General features: G+C 43.7%; 2 protein-coding genes across 3 annotated transcripts in view; both read left to right on the forward strand.

Moving 5' to 3' along the window:
* LDAH (lipid droplet associated hydrolase) overlaps positions 1-21,667 on the forward strand; it is a 285,265-nt gene that overhangs the window by 119,486 nt on the left and 144,112 nt on the right. The window lies entirely within an intron of this gene.
* Positions 21,311-21,667, forward strand: part of HS1BP3 (HCLS1 binding protein 3) — a 38,728-nt gene continuing 38,371 nt past the window's right edge. For both annotated transcript variants that reach the window (XR_014166940.1, XM_081906463.1), the window contains exon 1: positions 21,311-21,468. Coding sequence is in view for 1 of the 2 variants with exons in the window: in XM_081906463.1 (XP_081762589.1) it covers positions 21,428-21,468 (41 nt within the window). In the remaining variant the exon portion in view is untranslated. The remainder of the gene's footprint in view (positions 21,469-21,667) is intronic.

A 21,667-nucleotide genomic window follows, 5' to 3' on the forward strand; every position in this document is an offset into this window, starting at 1 on the left:
ACCATTTCATGTGGAAGCCACCAGTGGATTTCTATGGCGCTTCCTCTCTTCCACGCCATGTGGATGGCCTTGTTGCATCCCCAGGAAACTTCCGATTGCCCTGCATTGTTTCGTTTTGTGTTTAATCTGCTTGGTGATTCGTGAGCAATTGACCGTCGGGTAAAGCAGAACAGGGAGAAAGAGACGAAATATCCGCGTTTCTTCTACCAGGCCCTTCTTAACATGGAGGCTGAAGCTGTCTCAGACTTAAATGAATATCTGCCTGCCTGTCTCGCCTGTCTTCCAGAATGGTACCCAGGATATTTCCCATCTAAGTGCAGGACCAGAACCACTCCTCCTGCTGCATCTCAGCTAAGCGTTGGCTTCACGTATCTTTAGACCACACCATGGGAAAGGAACACAAGCGAACCCTTCGCATTTCAGTCCTAGGCTGAACCCCAAGGACAGAAGCGACAGCCAACTACACTCCCCACCCCCGCCCTCGCGAAGCTTCCTCTGAGACCTCACCTGTGTTCCCCGAAGGGTAGCAATCGTCGCGTCTGAACGCCCTTCACGTACGTTTCTTTGTTTGATAAGTAAACACACAATAAATTATTTCAGCGGGCTCCCGATGTTAACCCGACACACAACCCAGTCCATGCTTTAAAAATCCCACGGGATTCATTTAGCCCCAAAGGAGGTATGCAATCCTACTGTAAATCCCATATGCAGTAAAAATAACATAATAATAAATAATACGCCCCCTGCATTCAAGACTTTGTGGTTGGGGCTGCAAGCGAGTTTAGCAATCCAGGTAGTCTTTCTCCAGCCTCCCAATCCAGTTCGCAACCCGAAACGGGGTTTGATTTTCCAAACGCTTTACAGACCACCTTAACTAGTTCTCTATCTTGGTCTCTATCTACTTGGGAGTATGCCAGCCAGTTAGACGGGTAGACCTGAGCCTGCAAAGGCAGCCTATAAATCTATTCGTTCATTAAGCTCCGCCGATGCCAACAGAAGTTACTTAGGCGCCTCTGAACCCGAGCCTCGGCCCCACAATTCAAGTCATCAGCAATGAGATGTCCATGAATGCCCGGTTGCTTGTTTGGGTGTCAGCCTAACAAGGGCAGCCAACACACGCTTGCTGGGAGATTAGTTTCCTTGGAGTCATACAGAGCTTCTCAGTGCTTTCGATGGCATCGCCTCTCCCTTCAAGACAATTTTCTGCGCGCTTATCCTGGACACCTCGGGACGCCCTTCGAGCAAATCTGAGCGAACGGAAGCGCCACGGAGAAACATCGCCGCGCAACGGAGTTCACTGCAGACCCAAATGCACTTTCCTTTGAGGTTGCTCCTGAGCTGATGCCATGGGAAACCTCTTAGTAAGATAAGTTAAAGGCTAGGGGATATATATACATACATACCTCGAATATATGCTCTCATGCCCCAGTGCTTCTCTTGCAGCGGAAGTCAGTCTTTCCTGGGAGCTTACTTCCAGGTGTGAAAGCAATAGAGCGCAGCCTGACAGTGTCATCCTACCAGTGCCCACGCAGAAGGGAGCCCCACTCTGCCCAACAGGGCTTACTCCCAAGCGTTATCAGCCCCATGCTCTAACCACCTGGGCTGCCCATAGAGTTCAATCGGGCTTGACGCTGCTAAGGCTTTTAAGGTGCCAGGGAACTCTCTGTGGTCTATGCTACAAAGCAGTGCAAAACACCGGTGAGCCGCGGTGTCTGCTTTAAACGGAAAAGCAGGTTTTACATATACAGGGGTACCTCCGGTAAGTAGTTAATCCGTTCCGGAGGTCCATTCTTAACCTGAAACTGTTCTTAACCTGAAGCACCACTTTAGCTAATGGGGCCTCCCGCTGCTGCCACGCAATTTGTGTTCTCATCCTGAAGCAAAGTTCTTAACCTGAAGCACTATTTCTGGGTTAGCGGAGTATGTAACCTGAAGCGTATGTAACCCGAGGTGCCACTGTAATGAGAGGGGGAGAGGATGGGAAAGGGAAAGAAGACGGAAACTTGATTCTTCACCACTGCTTTTTAGTCCTGTTGTTATATCAGGGTGCTTGAGGCGGACCAGAAGCCTTAAATCCTCTTTCTTTACTCCTTTTAAGGACGCCTCTTCAACAGTTAGAAACTACAAGCAAGCAAACAAACAAATAAAAAAGTTGGGTTAGCTCAGTCATTAGAGCACGAGACTCTTAATCTGAGGGTTGTGGGTTCGGTTCCCACGTTGGGCAAAAGGTTCCTGCATTGCAGGGGGTTGGACTAAATGACCCCTGGACCCCAACTCTGTGATTCTAAGTTTCTACCTCGGGGAGGTTCACGGAAAGTGGAGTCGCCCTGCGGAAGGAGACTTGACCTGTGCCATGGCAGTGACAACCGGAGGTCATTGACTAGGCTGTCAGAATATTGAAATTGAAGTTAGTTTGTTAAAGTTTCTGAAAATGTAATAATAAAAAAATTATATATGCCTTTGTATGCAGGAGAGAAAGGGGCGCTGTTTGGGTGGAGGAGAGGGGAGTTCTCCGCCTCAGATCATCCCTTAATGGCTAAAGTCGCTAAACCAAAAACCATGAATGGCCAATGCGCTAGTAGCTCCCCGAAATCTGGGATGCACAAAGAGGGGAGAGAGAAACTGGACGCCTCCGTTTGCGCACGGGGGAGAATCTCCAGCGCTTCCTCTCGGGAGTGCGAGTGAGATAGACGCCAACACCTCTCTTGCGCCCCCGAAGGTGTTTCATTATCATCGCGAGGCTCCCCGACGACAGGTCCCGCCGCCTCGCCTCCTGCTCTCTCCTCCCTCGAAGTGACGGGTCTCTTACGTCGGGTCATCTGGCGCTGGGCAGCCGAAGAGGCTCAGGGCGCACGCTGCTGCAAAGAAGGTGGCTGAAGGCTGCCTGTAGCCTTCAGAAGAGTCTCAGGCCGGAGGAAGGGTCGGCGAAAGGAGAAAACGTTTCCTTCTCCTCCTCCGCTTCTCTCCCTCACACATCCCCGCGGCCTTTCCCTCTCCCATGGCGCCGAAATGCTTCCATCACGGATAGAGAGAGGCGCTCTGTGAGCATCAGTCGCCACGCTGGACCATCTATGACACAGCCTAGGCTAGCTGTTTCTTCAAAGGGGTAGGCGCAGCTGCAGAAAGTGCAGAGATTCCTTGTTTTGTTTTAATTTTTATATTTTCTTTTCAATTCTTCAGTGACAAAAATACAACCCAACATTTCCCAACAAATATATGTATTTTGACTTTCCCCTGCTCTTTTTTTGCAGTTTCTTATATTTTTAGATGAATAACACTGTATCTCCTTCATTCCTCCAATTACAGTGGTACCTTGAGTTACATACGCTTCAGGTTACAGACGCTTCAGGTTACAGGCTCCGCTAACCCAGAAATAGTACCTCGGATTAAGAACTTTGCTTCAGGATGAGAACAGAAATTGTACTCCGGTGGTGCGGCGGCAGCTGGAGGCCCTATCAGCTAACGTGGTGCTTCAAGTTAAGAACAATTTCAGGTTAAGAATGGACCTCCGGAACGAATTAAGTACTTAACCACTGTAATAATTACTCCCTAGTTATATTTTAACATTAATTTTAACTGTTTGGTTTAAATTAATCCTGCTAATGGTACAATAACATTTCAGATAATCCACAAAACTTTCCTCTCGCTCCCTGAATGCTCCCGTAAGGTTTGCCATTTTGGCATTGTCCATTAATTTAGTCTGACATTCTTCCTTGGCTGATACAGAAACTGCTTTCCATATCTGAGCATAAATCACCCTGGCTGCGGTCGTAGCATACATAAACACATATTTATTTATTTTTGCTCTTTTTGGTATCTCTGTACCAATTATCCCTAAAGAGATTCCTTGTTTTAGACTGAGAGCTTGTTCTCCTCCATGGACACTGGAATCAATTCCCCAACAACCCAACCATTGCCCATGGTGGCTGAAGTGGGGGGGGGGGTGGAGTCTAACATATGGATTTGGGGCACCCCCAATTCCCTAGAAATGAATAAATGGTAGGATTTTGATTATTTGGGGTGTGAAGGGAGAAATACCAGCTCCAGAGGAATCCCTGGGCTGGCCTATGCAAAATGACCTGGCCAAGCTAGGGCCATTGAGAGCCATTGGCAATGCAAGAGAACTCATTCCCCCTTGCCCTGAGGTGTGACCTCAGACAGGGGATTTGGAAGGTTGCCTGCATAACTGGGTATGAGGGGACAGCGTTTTTAGCAAGGTGTTCTGGGAGGAAGGAGGAGGAAGAAGAAAGACTGGGATTCATCTTGGGCAGGTTGGCTGAGAGAGATGCCCTGCTGTGGGGAACAAGCTTTCTTGAAATGACCATGGTGTAAGTTCTGGACTACCTCCATGAAGAGTGAATGTGTAAATGGGTGAATGAACCACATTTCTCATAGCTATGCCAGTCTCCATCTTGTCTCAGTTCTCCAAAGGAACACAGACCCTGGGTGACTGGAACCCCATAGACTTTTCCCACTGCTCAGCAGAGAGAAGGAGCAACACCCAAGTTTTAATCGATGTATCTGGAGTCTCCTTAACAAACTACAGTTCCCAGGATTCTTTGGGAGAAGTAGCGATTTAAATACATTGTGTGGTTAGGCCTACGTCAAGCTACTGGTCTTGTTTGCCTGTCGTCGTGTCTGCTATCACTAGCTCTCCAAGTTCTCAGGCCAAGATTTAACCCAGGTTTGCTGTCCGAGACCCACCCACCCCTCTCCTTTCTGGAGAACAATGAATTTTAGACCCCCTTCACAGAACGCCTGTGCTACTTTATCACTATGCCCGACCCACCAGCTGGATTATCCGGGAAGTCCCTTCATACAGGTCTGGATATGTGGCTTGATTAATAATTCCACTGGTTGCTCCGCAGTCCGCATCCCATGGACTTCAGCGAGATTTCTTCTGATTTATGCTGACAGTCAACCATCGCCACCCTTCCATCTTCCGCCGATGTGTTCTAAGGGATGCACGTGGTAACTGAACATTCTGTCCTCTCCGTCCCAGAGTGTCCATCAAAACGAGGAAACGCAGTCCGTTTCCCCCATCTGTTCTGCATTGAAGCTCCATCGAAACCCTTTTGGGTTTTCTTAAATTTCCATCTACTCTGCCCAGCCTAGGCCAGCTGCAGGACCTTCCAATACTGTTGTGGCTCAGAAGTTCCTCAAGCGAATCTTCCCCTCCCCCTCCCCACCCCCGTTCTGCCGCCCCTCCTTGGGACAGATTGGGACTGCTTTGGGTAATAACACAAACATTTGTTTTTCTTTGTGTATACATACACTGTTGTGTTGGCAAACCGCTTCCTTGGACCTGCCACTCCCTTTCTTTTTTTATATAAAAATAAAAGCCTAATTAACAGATTGCCATAACAGAAATTGGAGAGGAAAAGCTGCAATTTATTTTATAACTCAATTAGTGAGTTAACGGACAGGGGAGGGGGGGACATATACACATGTAGCCAAGCCTTATTACTTTTCTCTTTTGACTCATCTGAACTTTCCAACAATCAGAAACTTGTTCCAGCTCAGGATAACATCCCTTTCCACTCCGGGGGACTTGCCAGTCTCAGCCTTAATCCCCGACACCTGCCCTTAATCAGATGTAGGCAAACCTCCCTCTCCAAGGCTTCATTGACTGCCAAAAGTCTATGCCCATCTCCTTCCCTTCGTACTAACACATTCTCTGGAGCACTCTCCGACAGATGATAAATCATTTAACTGTCCTCCTGGTCACTCTTGAAATGGAACTGAAACTAGCAGGGATTCCTCCCCACAACTTAAGAGTTCCCGCTCTTTCCCCTTGACAAAAACCCTGCACACCTCAACTTTCAGAAGTACCATATTTTTCGCTCCATAAGACGCACCAGACCACAAGACGCACCTGGTTTTTGGAGGAGGAAAACAAGAAAAAAAGTATTCTGAATCTCAGAAGCCAGAACAGCAAGAGGGATTGCTGCACAGTGAAAGTAGCAATCCCTCTTGCTGTTCTGGCTTCTGGGATAGCTGCGCAGCCTGCATTCGCTCCATAAGACGCACACACATTTCCCCTTACTTTTTAGGAAGGAAAAGTGAGTCTTATAGAGCAAAAAATAGGGTAATTCCCACAGAGTTAGGGCTTTTTTTCCAGCTGGAACTCACCGGCACTCTTGGGTGGGTGCCATTGCCATTGTAAGACAAGGGAGGTGTTCATGGTGAGTTCTGGCACCTCTTTTTCTAGAAAAATAGCACTGCACAGAGTTAAATAGGACTTCCTCCCAGGTAAGTGGGTCTCACAGTTTGGCTGTCTGTTACCTTCTCTGGTCAAATCAAGTGATGATTCAGATCAAGGCTATGTACACATCTGTGGTTTGGGAAGCTGTTGACGTATGGTGTTAGCCTGCATCTATATTTCCTCTTATGACACATTGCATTTTGATGCATCTCTACCAAACCAGCTTCAATTCAATCTGAAAAAGTGACCTAGCTGCATTTTAAGCCAGCGAATGTGAAGAGTCAAACACAAGCAGAGCCCTGCCAGACCTCATGTGGCGTCCTGTTTCCCCAAGTGGCCAGTCAATCCCCAGAGTGGGAAATAATCCTTTGAGCAAGTGGTCTTCAGAGCTGCGACCTCTGCTACCTGGTCTTCTGCTTCCTGTGGGAATGTTGTGGATAGTAGGAGAGGATATATTGATTAAATATTATCCTTCCTCACTCACGCTAGTGAGTCAGTAGCAGAGTACATTCCCCAGTATATAGCAGGAAGCTAGTTGGTAGATTAGTTTGAATCTCTTTACTTAAGCAATCCAGTCTGGATTTGCCCAGATTGGGTTTGTTCCTGGTAAATTCCCCTTTTATCCCTCCTAAAAAGAATAAAAAGAAGGGACATGGGTGGTGCTGTGGGTTGCCGATCAGAAGGTCGGCGGTTCGAATCCCCATGACAGGGTGAGCTCCTGTTGTTCGGTCCCAGCTCCTGACAACCTAGCAGTTCGAAAGCACGTCAAAGTGCAAGTAGATAAATAGGTACTGCTCCGTTAGGAAGGTAAACGGCATTTCCGTGCGCTGCTCTGGTTCGCCAGAAGCGGCTTAGTCATGCTGGGCACATGACCCGGAAGCTGTATGCCGGCTCCCTCGGTCAATAAAGTGAGATAGGAGTAGTATACTTATATACTATTCTTGAGCACAGGCTCTCTCAGTAGCCAACAAAGTGTTAAAATAAAACTAGAATTCTACTGAAAGCACAGTTACAATGAAAAGTAAGTAAGTAAGTAAGTAAATAAATGCAGGCAACCAATGCACAATTTTCTTTCTCTGGGAAAAAAACCCCTATATCCTAACAGAGAAAACTTTATTGGGTTCTGTGACAGTGGTCACAAATCTTGGTCCCCCACTAAGCTTAGTCTGGGTGACGAAAGAAATTCTACTTGCCTACGAATAGTGTCTGCATAACTGAGTCTGTGGTAGAATTAATCAATAAGACTTCCAGCAACCCTATGAGTTACATTATACCAGGGAAAGGGAACCTGTGGTTTTCTAGGTGTTTGGAAACGCCAGTTGGTGCAGAATTTGGCAGCCAGGTTGCTCCCTGGGGCAAGGCGGTTTGAGCATATTACACCGATCCTGGCCCGACAGCACTGGCTGCCAATTAGTTTCTGGGCCTGATTCAAAGTGCTGGTTTTGACCTATAAAGGCTCAGGACCGCAATACAACTCTGGGTACTAAATAATTGGTAAAATAATTAGAGAATGATATGAGACAACCTTCAAGGATGGCTGGAAACTGTAGAGTACTTTAAAAATGACTGTAGACATGTTAAAACACTAGCTGGTTTGGAGCAAGCTCAGCAGTAAAAGCTACTCAGAAAACCAGGTGGAGAAAAGGAAGGAATAGATTAATCATAATATGCAGCAGCAATAGGCAAAAGAGGAAACCAGTAAGGGAAACTGCTTGATTAATTAAGGGAAACTGCTTGATTAATTAAGGGAAACTTACTTGATCAGTAAGGGAAACTGCTTGATTAATTGTATTGTATTTTTGGAAATTCTATTTAAAAAAATGAAAAAATTAGGATGAAAAAATATATATTATTTATGCACCATCAGAGCTTTTCAGAATGCACATTACAGATGACCTACAGGTTTTCAGTCCTGTACATGTCTACAGCCTCTAATAACATCAGTTTGGCACTGAACTGGATAAGCTCCTTTGTATAAAATATGTACAACTGTTCCTGTTATGAGAAGACAACTTACCAAACCTTTTCAAACATCAGCACCCAGAACTGATAGCATCTGAATTTAAGACTCTTCCTAGAAGTTTGCTCAAGGAAAAGCCTTTCCCAAGTCATACACAGGAAAAGAGCTCCACCGGGTGGCTGATGGTGTCTATCTCATCCTTAAATACATGCTCCATATTAAAGAATAAACAATAATTATACAAGAAGGATCTGTGAAGCAAGAGATAGTAGGTCCATCTGGTCCACTGTGGGTACAGAACTGAAGTTCTTCTTATTTCTTCATTTCATTTCACTTTTAAATTGTGTACCGCCTTTCTATATTACTATGCACAAGGAAGTTTACAACATCAAAATATACAACAAAGAACACATACCTTACAATAATCTGATCCAATACAGAAAGTCATAATAGAACACAACTTCAAAACGGAACAACTTTTATAAAATTAAGTAATATTCAATAATCTATTAGAATCTAATAGCACACAATAAAATCAACTCTCAAAACATCAGCAAATAATAATTAAACAGAAATTAACTCTGAACAATTACAATAACTAGTTACTAAACTATGATCAATAAAAAGAACTGCAAGTCACGATATAATAAAAATACCACAATACATACAAAGCCATCTAAAAGGATCAAGCTGAGAAACAAAAATGCAGAACTTATAAAACTGTTTTTAAAAATATATATTGCTATTTCTTTGACTATGGCTGTTTGGACAAACTAGCATCCAATGTAACATAAGAAAAATGTTTATTTTCCAGTTCTTCTGTTCTCAGATTGATGCCCTGACTTGCAGAAGCTATCCAGGATTTTAGGCAGAGAATCTTTCCCAGGTGCTACCTGGGACATTCTGCATGCAAAGCCGATGGTCTACCACTGATTTTTTAAAAATAAAAAATAAAAAAAGACTTTATGAGATTTTTAACTTTCAGACAAATTGAACATTACAAAAACAGCTATCATTATACAATGTCTGGAGAAATAAACCTATTATCACAACAGTATAGCAAGAACATTAGGTTTTATGGTAGGCTTCCAGTTGTCTGTTTATGTAATTAACCAAAGTCATTCTTCTATAAGTTTCCATGGGAGTCATACTCACATAAAGTTATTTTCTACTCAGGATGCCTTTTCAATAGAGCAGTGCCAAACATCTGCAAATTTGCCTGCTTCCATGCCATTCTCTGTAGCTTTTATTTTATCAGTTAGTGTTTTTTTCTTGCATTAATGCAATGTTCCAAATTTCCTGCTGCCCCCATTTCTGAGAAATTTAGATGTGTGGCCTTCCGTTTCTTTGCAAACGTTAGTCATGCTGCCGTTAATAATTAGATCCCGAAACATGTTTTCGCAAGGTGAGTCATTGTAAATATTGAATAAAGCTATTTGGGGAAGCGGCTGCAGAGAACCACTTTGTTATTTTGTCAGACTTTTGCAGCGTTAATTCAAGTGAAACTGCATTTTTATTTTACAATCCCATCGTGAGAGGCTTTGGAAACGTTTGTGTCCCATCAGCAACCATGCTAGAAATTGTCATTACAATTGTACCTTGGTTTTCAAGCAGCCTGGTTCTCAAACATTTTGGCTCCCGAACGCCGCAAACCCGGAAGTGACTGTGCCGGTTTGCAAACTATTTTTAGAAGCCGAATGTTTGACAGGGCTTCCGATTGGCTGCAGGAGCTTCCTGCAGCTAATCAGAAGCCGTGCTTTGGTTTCCGAATGTTTTGGAAATTCAACGAACATCCAGAATGAATTCCGTTTGACTTCCAAGGTATGACTGTAGTGGGAATGTTTGAAAACTTTCCCGTTGCTGATTTCTTCTTCAACTTTCTGCACACTGAGATTGCTATCAAGGAAACCTTGCTTTTGCAAAGATCCAGACCTTTGGTCACTGCTTTCAGATTGTACTGGTGTAAGAGCTAGTTACACAAGCAATAAAGTTTTTTCCTGGACTCTATCACATCAGGCTGCAGGTGATAGGCACACCTTCCAACATTTCTCTGATGAAAATAGGGACATCCTATATAATAATAATAATAATAATAATAATAATAATAATAATAATAATAGCTTTATTACTTAAACCCTGCCCGACTGGGTTGCCCCAGCCACTCTGGATGCCTTCCAACATTTATAAAAACACAGTAAAACATTAAACATAAAAAACCTTCCCCACACAGGGCTGCCTTCAGATGTCTTGTAAAGGTGTATAGTTACTTATCTCCTTGGCTCAAAGGTTGCATAACTCCATATCCGCCAACATTTCTCTGATGAAAATTGGGATGTCCTAAGGAAAAGTGAAACATTCCATGATCAGATCAGAAACCAGGACAGTTTCTGTAAATCTAGGACTGTCCCTGGAAAATAGGGGCACTTGGAGGGTCTGTGGTAGGTTGCAAAAAAAAAAAAAAGAGAAAGAGAAAAAAATAAGTGGTGGTGGATGGATGAGAAATATACTATTATTATTATTATTATTATTATTATTATTATTATTATTATTATTATTTACTTATACCCCGCCCATCAGATCGGGCCTCCCCAGCCACTCTGGGCAGCTTCCAAGAGGATATTAAAAACACAATAAAACATCAAACATTAAAAACTTCCTTAAACAGGGTTGCCTTCAGATGTCTTCTAAAAGTCAAATAGTTGACATCTGCTGGGGGGGCGGTTCCACAGGGCTGGCACCACCACCGAGAAGGCCCTCTGCCTGGTTCCCTGTAACCTCACTTCTCGCAGTGAGGGAACCGCCAGAAGGCCCTCGGAGCTGGACCTCAGACTCCAATGCACTGAGAAAAATAATTTGACAGCGAGAAGGCTCAGTTAAACAGCTCAGTCAAGCCCTTAACACCTCCTTGTCAGGCTCCCCCTTTTTTTCTCTCACCCCCAAACACAGTCCTTCCCTTGCAAATACTGTCAGTCAGGGACTTGGTTCCGCAGGAATCTTGTATTAATCTGCGGCAAGCAACGAAACGTGAGCTTCTTCTGCATCGCAGGTGCCCTGAAATGTGTTGGGTGATTTAGGCAGACCCCTGAAAGGCTGTCAGAAATGGGGCATCCCAAACTTGAGACGGGAGTTATGTCTCAAGCCAGGCAAGTGGCAGGTTTATTTTTCAAGGGGGATTGCTTAGGACTTTGCCTTGATTGGAACCGACGTGTTCTGCATGGCATAAAAGTGAAATGTTTAAGGATGGAGATGGAAGAACATCAGAGATAATGGAGAACACCAGCGGGGGCGAGTTCTCCCAGCTCTCTGCCATAAATACAGCCTACATTGAGAATGTGTGCATAGACTAAAAAAACACACACAAAACAGACTTGCCAGACCATCAATAGCCTTACCACATTATAAAACAGCAGACTTTAAATCTTGCAATTCAACCAAACAAGGCCTGATGTAATAATAATAATAAAAAAGGCCCTATACAAGTTCACATCTGGCTTTTGTAACTGTCATCCAGAGAGGTAGTTGATATCAATTCTCTCAGAGACAGCTTTCATGAGAGACACATCGGCCCCAAACACACTTATTTAGCAAAAACTTGATTGAAATAAATAGAATTTAAATGAGGTTTAATAGGATTTCAATTCAGTGGTGAGTTGTTGCTTCTAATTTTCTGCATCTGCATAATTCTGCCCTGCCACCCTAGATAATACATGACCAGATGTTAAGGCTTTTCTCAGAGCTATTATCCCCACTGGTATTATTTAGTTAGTTAGTTAGTTAGATTACTAGTCGTGCTCAACAGGTTAAATGTATACAGGTTAAATGTATACCAGATGACCATCTATCATCATCATCATCATCATCATTTATTTATACCCCACCCATCTAGCTGGGTTTCCCCAGCCATTCTGGGCAGCTCCCAACTGAATATTAAAAACATGATACAGTATTAAACATTAAAAACTTCTCTAAACAGGGCTGCCTTCAGATGTCTCCTAAAATTAAGATAGTTGTTTATTTCCTTGACATCTGGTGGGAGGGTGTTCCACAGGGCAGGTGCCGCTACCAAGAAGGCCCTCTGCCTGGTTCCCTGCAACCTCACTTCTCGCAGCGAGGGAACCACCAGAAGGCCCTTGGTGCTGGACCTCAGTGTCTGGGCAGAATGATGGGGGTGGAGATGCCCCTTCATTCTGGGCTGAAGCCATTTAGGGCTTTAAGGTCAGCACCAACACTTTGAATTGTGCTGGGAGCCAATGTAGGTCTTTCAGGACTGGTGTTATATGGTCTCGTTGGCCACTCTCAGTCGCCAGTCTAGCTGCCATGTTCTGGATTAATTGCAGTTTCCGAGTCACCTTCAAAGGTAGCCCACACAGAGCACATTGCAGTAGTCCAAGTGGGAGATAGCCAGAGCGTGCACCACTCCAACAAGACAGTCTGCGGGCAGGTAATGTCTCAACCTGTGTACCAGATGGAGCTGGTAGACAGCTGCCCTGGGCACAAAATTGACTTGCGCCTCCATGGACAGCTGTGAGTCCAAAATGACTCCTAGGCTGTGCACCTGGTTCTTCAGGGGCACAGTTACCCCATTCAGGACCAGGGAGTCCTCCACACCCACCCGCCCCCTGTCCCCCAAGAACAGTATTTCTGTCTTGTCAGGATTCAACCTCAATCTGTTAGCTGCCATCCATCCTCCAACTGCCCCCCATACACTCACACAGGACCTTCACTGCCCTCACTGGTTCTGATTTGAAGGAAAGGTAGAGCTGGGTGTCATCTGCATACTGATGAACACCCAGCCCAAACCCCCTGATGATAACTCTACAGCGGCTTCATATAAATGTTAAAAAGCATGGGGGAGAGGACAGAACCCTGAGGTTCATGGATGCTTTGGTTGAGATTCCTGCATTGCAGGGGGATTACACTAGAATCTATGATCCTTGGGATCCCTTCCAACTCTATGAACACCTAGAGGCCCACACAGTTCCCACCCCTAGTTTAGGGGGCACTGGTGTGCTACACTATGAAATGAAACCTTGCCAAGCATTCTGTTTCAATGTGTATTATTCCAGAAAATATGCTGTCGTTATCCAGAGGGAGCTGGGATATCAATGCATTTATTTTACTACATTATACCTAGACAGTGCACAAAGGAGATGCTCAAAGCAGCGGCACTCTTTCTCTCTCTCTCAGCTGCCTCCACTGGGAATCCTGATGCCAGATCAGATGATTGCTTAATCAGGGGAAGGGAGCCCCATTGAGTTCGGTGGAACTTAGGCATGCAGTACGCAACAACAGCAGCAAGAATACTTATCACAAAATACTGGAAGACACAAGATTTGCCCACCCTGGAAGAATGGCAGATGCAAGTGATAGACTATATGGAGATGGCAGAAATGACCGGCAGAATCCGAGACCTGGGAGAAGAGTCGGTGGAAGAGGACTGGAAGAAGTTTAAAGACTATTTACAGAAGCATTGTAAAATGTTTGAATGTTAAAATGATGTTGGATATAAAGGCAATATGGCATTAGTGACATGGTTAGAAGGAGTATGCAAAAATGATTAAAAAGAAAAGGTGGGAAAGACCAGAGTAATATTATGGCAAATGTATATAAAGTGGTATAAAGGATTAAGATATAAAGGATCATATAAAAAATGATGTGGAAAGAGAAGAAAAATTAGAGACATAATAGGTTGAAACATATAATTATAAACGAGGTTTGAAAGAGGGCCAGAATTTGCTGAACTTGATTGAGTACAGGGGAACACAAAAAAGGGAGATGTGAGGAAGTCAGGAAAGAGGGTTATAGAGTTATGAAGTTAAAAAATTAGATTTTTTTTCTTTTTTGGATATATCTGTTTTTGTTGTATGTCTGTTTTACTTATGTTTCTGTTTTGCAAAACCTTAATAAATATCTATTTTTTTTGAAGTTCCGGAGGCGGCGCAAAACGGCAATGGCGGTCCTCTTTACTCAGTGAAGAGGGGCTCCGCGAAAAAGGGTCGTCCGCTACGGCGAAGCGGAGACCCATTCAGATAAACCGCAGGCAGAGCGAGCCTGTGGCCGTGGGACTCGGCGGGTGCCAGAAGCCCCCCCAGAAGCGAGGAAGGGACCTCGTAAGAGGCTCCGGATCGTGAACGGGGGAGCGGCGCTGTGAGTTCATCGCTCTTTTCGCGGAAGTGAAGCCGCGCTGCTGTTGCTGATGAGCGCCGACCTTTCTTCTTGAAAAACATCGAAATTGGCTGCAATCTACCCGTGAGTAAGGGGTACCAAAGAACTGATTAAGGATTAATTTAAATTTGTCTATTTCGGCTGAAAACGGGAGGCGAGTAACAGGAAGTCCGCCTTCCGGTCCTGCTAATCAGAGCAAAGCAAAAGAACCCGATGCGGGCTGAAGCGCTAAAAAGAGACTTTGAAAGAAGTAAGAAGGGGCATTAATAGACTGTGTGTTTCTAGAAATTGAAAAGAGTGAAGAAGTAAATTTTTTGGTTCATTGTGTTAGAGAATCCTCCTCCTACTGTGAAGAGATGTGGAATTGAAGGGGATAACCGAGTTATTGGACTGCCAGTGTTGTAAAGGAGTACTGTCAGGCTGCTGAAACTTTTTTCTTAACATAAACTGTTGCATTGATGGATACACTATCGCTTTAATACTGTCATTGAAACCTCTCCGTTACCTTGTGGCACTAATTTGAAACAGAACTTTCTGAAAGCCTCCTTTTTGAACTTGGGGACTTCAGTTGAAATAGGAGCTTTGATGGTGGAAAAGAAACTTTCTTTCCTATGAAAACCCCCCCTAGTGGATTTGCGGAGGCATTGAGGTCTGGGAACTGTATCCTATTGGGATTTTTTGTGGTTTAATTGTTTATACTCTGGGCTTGCCTTTCTCATGGATTGAAAGACTATTCGACCTTGAACAGCAGCTGGGGAATGAGTGGCCCAGCGAAAACAAGAGCAGCTAAAGCTAAGGAAGCTTTAGCTGAGGAAGCTAAAGAAAAGAAAAAAGATAAGAGAGCTGGGCAGCTTGTCCAAACAACCTTGATTCATCATCGTAGATCCTCGGTGCCAACTGTGCTGACGGCGCAGGAGGAAGAAGTTGAAACGCCTGCTACAGAAGAAATGGCAGCTGGAGGAACTGATCCAGTCTTGAAACAAATTTTGGAACAACTGGCACTTCTGAATAAGAAGGTGGACGATCAGTCATCTAAAATTGATAGAGCTACATCTACTATCAGCAAGTTAACAGATCAGGTTTCGCAGCACACTCAGGCTATTGAGAAACTGCAAGGAGCTACGGCGGAGAACTACAAACTAGCTGCGGAAGCCAATCAAAAAGCTGAGCAAGCGTGCAAGAAGGTGGAAGAGATCAAAGGGGAAGTAAGACCTTTGAAAAGACAGGTAGGAGAACAGCAAGCCTACCTGTCAATGGTGGAACTGAAAAGTAAGGAATGTAATCTTAGGCTGAGGGCTGTCCCAGAGTTGGAACAGGGCAACCTAGAGAAATTCTTGACGGAGTTGTTTTCTAAATTTTGGGGGGTTGAAGAAGATAAAGATTTCAGGATTGTGACGGCCTTCAGACTGGGAAGATCGGTTAAGAAAGATAAGTCCAGAGACTGTTTGGTTTGTTTGAGAACAAGAGAGGAAAGAGACAAGATATTAGGCCAACATTTTAAAAAATCCCTGGAAGTTGAAGGCAAAAGGGCAGAAATTTATAGAGACATTCCTAAATATTTGTTGGACCTTAGAGCCACATACACAGACTTGGCCAAATTGTTAAGACACAACGCAATCCCTTATAGGTGGGAATTTCCTCAAGGTCTGTCATTCACCTATAGAGGAAAGAAGGTAAGAATTAAAACACCAGAAGACCACCAGAAGTTCCTACACGACAACGAGGAGGACCTCCAAAAGAGAGCTGCAGATTCCTGGCCTCCACCACCGGGAGTACCACCAGGATCCATACCATCTGGAGGCGGCCCGGCACCACAGCTTCCGGAAAAGGACGATAAATTAGATACCCAACTGTGATACCCAAGAAGTAGGCCGGGATGTCTCTACAGCTTCTTAGTTGGAATATAAATGGCGGGAATTCTCCAGAAAAACGCAGAAAAGTATTTCATATTTTGAAAAAAGAACAATTGGACATTATTTGCCTGCAAGAAACGCACGTGACAAGACTCCACAGAAAAGTGTTAATCAATAAAAGGTTAGGCCAAGAATTTATTTCATCGGATAAAGTTAAGAAAAGAGGAGTGGTGATTTATGCAAAGGAGAACTTGTCCCCAAAATTTGTATTTAAAGATGAACAGGGCAGAATTTTGGCAATTGAAATCCAGACACAAGGAGAAAAGTTTTTAATTCTAGGAATCTACGCCCCAAACGATGGAAAATCGGAATTTTTTAAGAAGCTGCACGAGATTATGCTGGACTATTTGGACTATAACAACATTATCATGTTGGGAGATATGAACGGTGTCGCCTCAGTGAATATGGATAAGTCACAAAGTGCTAATATAACGAAAGATGGCAGACTACCAAAAACCTTTTTTGAAATGACTGACAATTTGGATTTGATTGACATATGGAGGATCAAGAACCCTCTAGGGAAAGAAGGAACTTTTTTTTCTGAGGCCCATATGACATGGACGCGAATCGACCAAATATGGATAACTAGAGGGCTGGCACCTAAGACCAGAAAAGTGGAAATCTGCCCAAAAACCTGCTCCGACCACAACGCCTTGAGAATGGAATTGAGACTAAATACAACCGGATCGTTCAGATGGAGAATGAATGACGCTTTGTTAAGAGATCAGGAGATTGTTAAGAAGGCCCAAAAAGTTTTAAAGGACTATTTTGAAATAAATTTAAAGACAAATGTGGAAAAAAGAATAATCTGGGACGCAAGCAAAGCAGTTATAAGAGGGTTTCTAATACAACAGAACACGATTAAAAAAAGACTCTGGAATGAAAAGAAGGAGAAGATCTTGGAGAAAATAAGAGAAGGAGAGAGAAAACTGAGATCCAGGCCTAAATCAAAGGAAGTATTGAGAGAAGTGAAGTTTTTCCAGGCACAATATTCGAAACTGATAAATCAAGAGGTGGAATGGAAAATTAAACAAATGAAACAAAGATCCTTTGAATCTGCTAACAAATGTGGAAAATTGTTGGCTTGGCAGTTGAAAAAGAGACAAAAACTTAACACAGTTACAAATCTAGAGATTGAAGGGAGAATGGTTCAGAAACCCGACGAAATTAGAAAGTCCTTCCAGAGATATTTCAAAGAACTTTATTCTCAAAGGCCACAAAAAAGCTCAGAGGTGGACCAATTTGTTATAACTAATGGATTACAAAAAATACCCCAGGAAATGAGAGCAATCCTGAACTGTAATATTACAACTCAAGAAATTGAATGCGCCATTCAGAACCTTCAACTGGGCAAATCTCCGGGACCTGATGGGCTTACTTCCAAATATTATAAGGTACTGAAGGATTCATTGATACAACCATTGCTGGAAGTTTGCAACCAGATTATGGAGGGGAGGAAGGCACCGGAAACGTGGAAAGAAGCTTTCATCACGTTGATCCCAAAACTAGAATCTGAAAAAACTCAACTTAAAAACTACCGTCCTATCTCACTCCTAAATGTGGATTACAAAATTTTTGCAGACATTTTGGCAAGTAGGTTTAAGAAAGTCTTAAATGAAGTGATTCATAAGGACCAAGCAGGCTTTCTCCCTGGTAGGCATTTATTTGACAACACAAGAAACATCATTGACATTTTGGAGTTTTTACAGATTAATTCAAACACAAGAGCGGTGTTGATTTTTATTGATGCGGAGAAGGCCTTTGACAACATTTCTTGGCTGTTTATGAAGAAAAATTTGGAAAGGATGGGAGTAGGGCGGGGGTTTGAAAATGGAATAGAAGCAATTTATTCAGAACAAAAAGCTAAATTGATAGTAAACAACGTGGTGACAGAGGAGTTCAAAATTGAAAAAGGGACACGACAGGGGTGCCCTCTATCTCCTCTGTTGTTTATTTCAGTCCTGGAGGTGCTATTGAACATGATTAGAAATGACCGGTTGACACAGGGAATTGTGGTCGGAGAGAAACAATATAAACTGAAAGCTTTTGCAGATGACTTGGTATTAACATTACAGGAGCCAGCCTCTAGTACTAAAAGAGCGTTAGAATTAATTTCTGACTTTGGTCGGGTGGCGGGATTCAAGCTGAATAAACAAAAAACTAAAGTTTTAGCAAAAAACTTGACAACTACTGAAATAGAGGAGTTCAGAAAAGAAACAGAACTAAATGTGGTCAAAAAAGTAAAGTACCTAGGGGTCCATTTGACCTCCAAAAATTTGAATTTATTTAAGGACAACTATGAGAAATGTTGGTCAGAGATCAAAAGAGATCTGGAAATATGGTCAAGATTAAAACTTTCCTTGCTGGGCAGAATAGCTGCTATAAAGATGAATGTATTGCCGAAAATGCTATTTTTGTTTCAGGCCCTCCAGATCGTGGATAAGGTGGAATGTTTTGGAAAATGGCAGAGGGACTTATCTAAATTTGTCTGGCAGGGCAAAAAGCCCCGAATAAAGTTTAAAATACTAACAGATGCGAAAGAAAGAGGGGGGTTTGCCCTGCCGGACTTGAGGTTATATTATGAAGCTGCAGCCCTCTGCTGGTTGAAGGATTGGATTTTATTGGAGAACACCGATGTCCTTGACCTGGAGGGATTTGATAATGCTTTTGGGTGGCATGCATATTTGTGGTATGACAAGGTTAAAGTTCATAAATTGTTCAAAAACCATATTGTCAGAAGGGCAATTTTCATGGTCTGGTCAAAATATAAAGACTTATTGGAGAGTAAAACTCCGAGGTGGCTCTCACCGATGGAGGCCAAAGCACGTAAAAGACTCAATATGGAGGCCCACTGGCCTAAATATTGGGAAATAATTGAAAAAATTGGAGATAAATGGAGGTTACAGAGTATGGAAAAGTTAAAAAACAAGGTGCGAGATTGGTTGCATTATGCTCAAATCCAGGAAGTTTTTAAAGCAGACAAAAAAGTGGGTTTTCAGGAGGAAAAATCGAAACTAGAAACAGAGTTGCTTGAGCCAAAATCTAAGCTAATTTCGAGAATGTATAACTTGCTGCTTAAATGGAACACACAGGATGAGATTGTCAAATCCTCTATGATAAAGTGGGCACAGGACTTGGGGCATAACATTATGTTTGAAGACTGGGAAAGGTTATGGAACACCGGAATGAAATTCACGGCATGTACTGCCTTGAAGGAAAACATTATGAAAATGATATACCGGTGGTACATGACCCCAGTCAAGCTTGCAAAGATATATCACCTGTCCGATAATAAATGTTGGAAATGTAAGGAAGAGGAAGGGACATTTTTACACCTCTGGTGGACCTGCCCGAAAGTGAAGGCCTTCTGGGAAATGATACATAATGAACTAAAAAAGGTGCTGAGATTCACCTTACCTAAGAAACCGGAGGCCTTCCTTCTGGGCATGGTAGACCAGAGGATGGTCAAGAAAGATAGAACTTTCTTTATGTACGCTACTACAGCAGCGAGGATTTTGTTGGCAAAGCACTGGAAGACACAAAATCTACCCACATTGGAAGAATGGCAGACGCAGCTGATGGACTATATGGAGTTGGCTGAAATGACTGGCAGAATTCGAGACTCGGGAGAAGAAGAAACGGAGGAAGTTTGGAAAAATTTTAAGGACTATTTGAAAAAGCATTATAAGTTGTATGAATGTTAAAAAATGCTCCTTTCTAGGAAGGTATAGCTTCAGTATCGGCAAATTTCTGAATTGATAAATAAGACACTATAAGACAGAAGTGAGATAATGAAATATTTTTATTGTGTGGAAATTAAAAATTAATGCAATTGTACTGAAATGTTTACATCAGATAACACGATAAAATGGAAGATATATTGTTATGTATAAAATAAGTTAACAAATTGCTGAGGTTTTGGTTACACAGGGAATGCAGTGCTCGGGAGATGGGGGGAGTCTATTGGATCTATGGAAGTATGTATTTGAAAGTGGAAATTTGTTTATTAAAAACCTAATAAAATATTTATAAAAAAAAATAAATAAATATCTATTTTTAAAAAAAGGATCTTAGGCATGCAATCACAGTGTTAATCGCATAATGTTCCCAAACCAGAGGCAAGGCGTTTTGAGGCTGACCTCTCTGAATTCTCTTGCTCCACCTGCCGTCCGCAAACAAGCCACTTCCTCCGGATCCTGGACCAACCCCAACTAATACACTCATCAGGATAAAGTGGCTTGCTTTATCCGAACGCGACGCTTCCAGATCCGCAGCAATACTGTACTAAGAAATGAAAGAATGAAAAACCACGCGTGGGCGTAGCCAGGATTTTTGTTGTGGGGGAGGGGCGGGGGCGGGGCAGGACTTTTGTTAGGGGAGGCAGAACCGACATGATTGGTCAGTTAGTTAAGTATTTCTAATGTTTTACTTGAGGGAAGGCGGGCAACTGCCTCCGCCCATGATACCATGCGGCTTTCAAGGAAGAGGCACAACTACGATATTGCAAAGGGTTTGGTGAACCTTACCCGAATTCACAATGTAAAGCAAGGTCGACGTGGCAAAATAGTAAATAGCTCCGTGCAAATTGCTCTCCGTGGAGGCGTTTTGGTTTTCCCCAATGCAGATTTAAACGTTTTCTTGGGACAAGGGGGTTAGCTTTCATTTCCTTCTGCAATATACGAATCGCGATACTGGGAGATTGGCCTCGATCACCCTCCAATTTACGTTCCCTTCCAACTCTTCCATTCTATACTGTTAACAACTGTATAAAAATCCTTGAGGAGGAGGAGGAGTTGGGGAAAAGGAGAATTTAAAAAGACTTGTTCAGAAATCCTTCACCACTAGGAGTAGTCGTGGCCGAGTGGTTAAGGCGATGGACTAGAAATCCATTGGGGTCTCCCCGCGCAGGTTCGAATCCTGCCGACTACGGCGCGGATTTATTTTTCAAAGGGCCAAACTTTTAATTGAAGCGCCTGGATCCCAGCAGGGCGGGGGTTTCCCGGAAGAACCAGGCTGGGGCCGCCAGAGGCAGCGTAAGCCCAGCTCTTGGGAAGGGAAACTCGTGACACGCCGATCTCCTCCTCCTCCTCCTCCTGTTCTCCAGCCTTGCAACAGCAGCGGCACTTTCGCTGCGCGCAACTCCCAGCAAAGTCTGCGCTGCGCCGGTGGAGCTTTGGCGACGCCATGCAGCCCAGCTCGGGGCCTGCCGTGCTGGTCACCACCAGGTAAGGCGGCTTGCAGTGCAGGGGCCTCGCTTTGCTCTGCCGGCCTGCCTCTTGCCGCTTCCCAAAGCGAGAAGGACGCGGGGCTTGGAGAGTTCAGGGGAGCCTTCCTGGCCGAGCAATCCCCGGGATCCAGATGTGCGCCTTGGGCCCGGCGCAGCAGCTGGCATGGGCTTCCTTTCCGCCTCCTGCCGAGCAGGAC

Source organism: Podarcis melisellensis (assembly GCF_964234715.1).
Source record: "Podarcis melisellensis genome assembly, chromosome: 3".
Lineage (NCBI taxonomy): Eukaryota > Metazoa > Chordata > Lepidosauria > Squamata > Lacertidae > Podarcis > Podarcis melisellensis.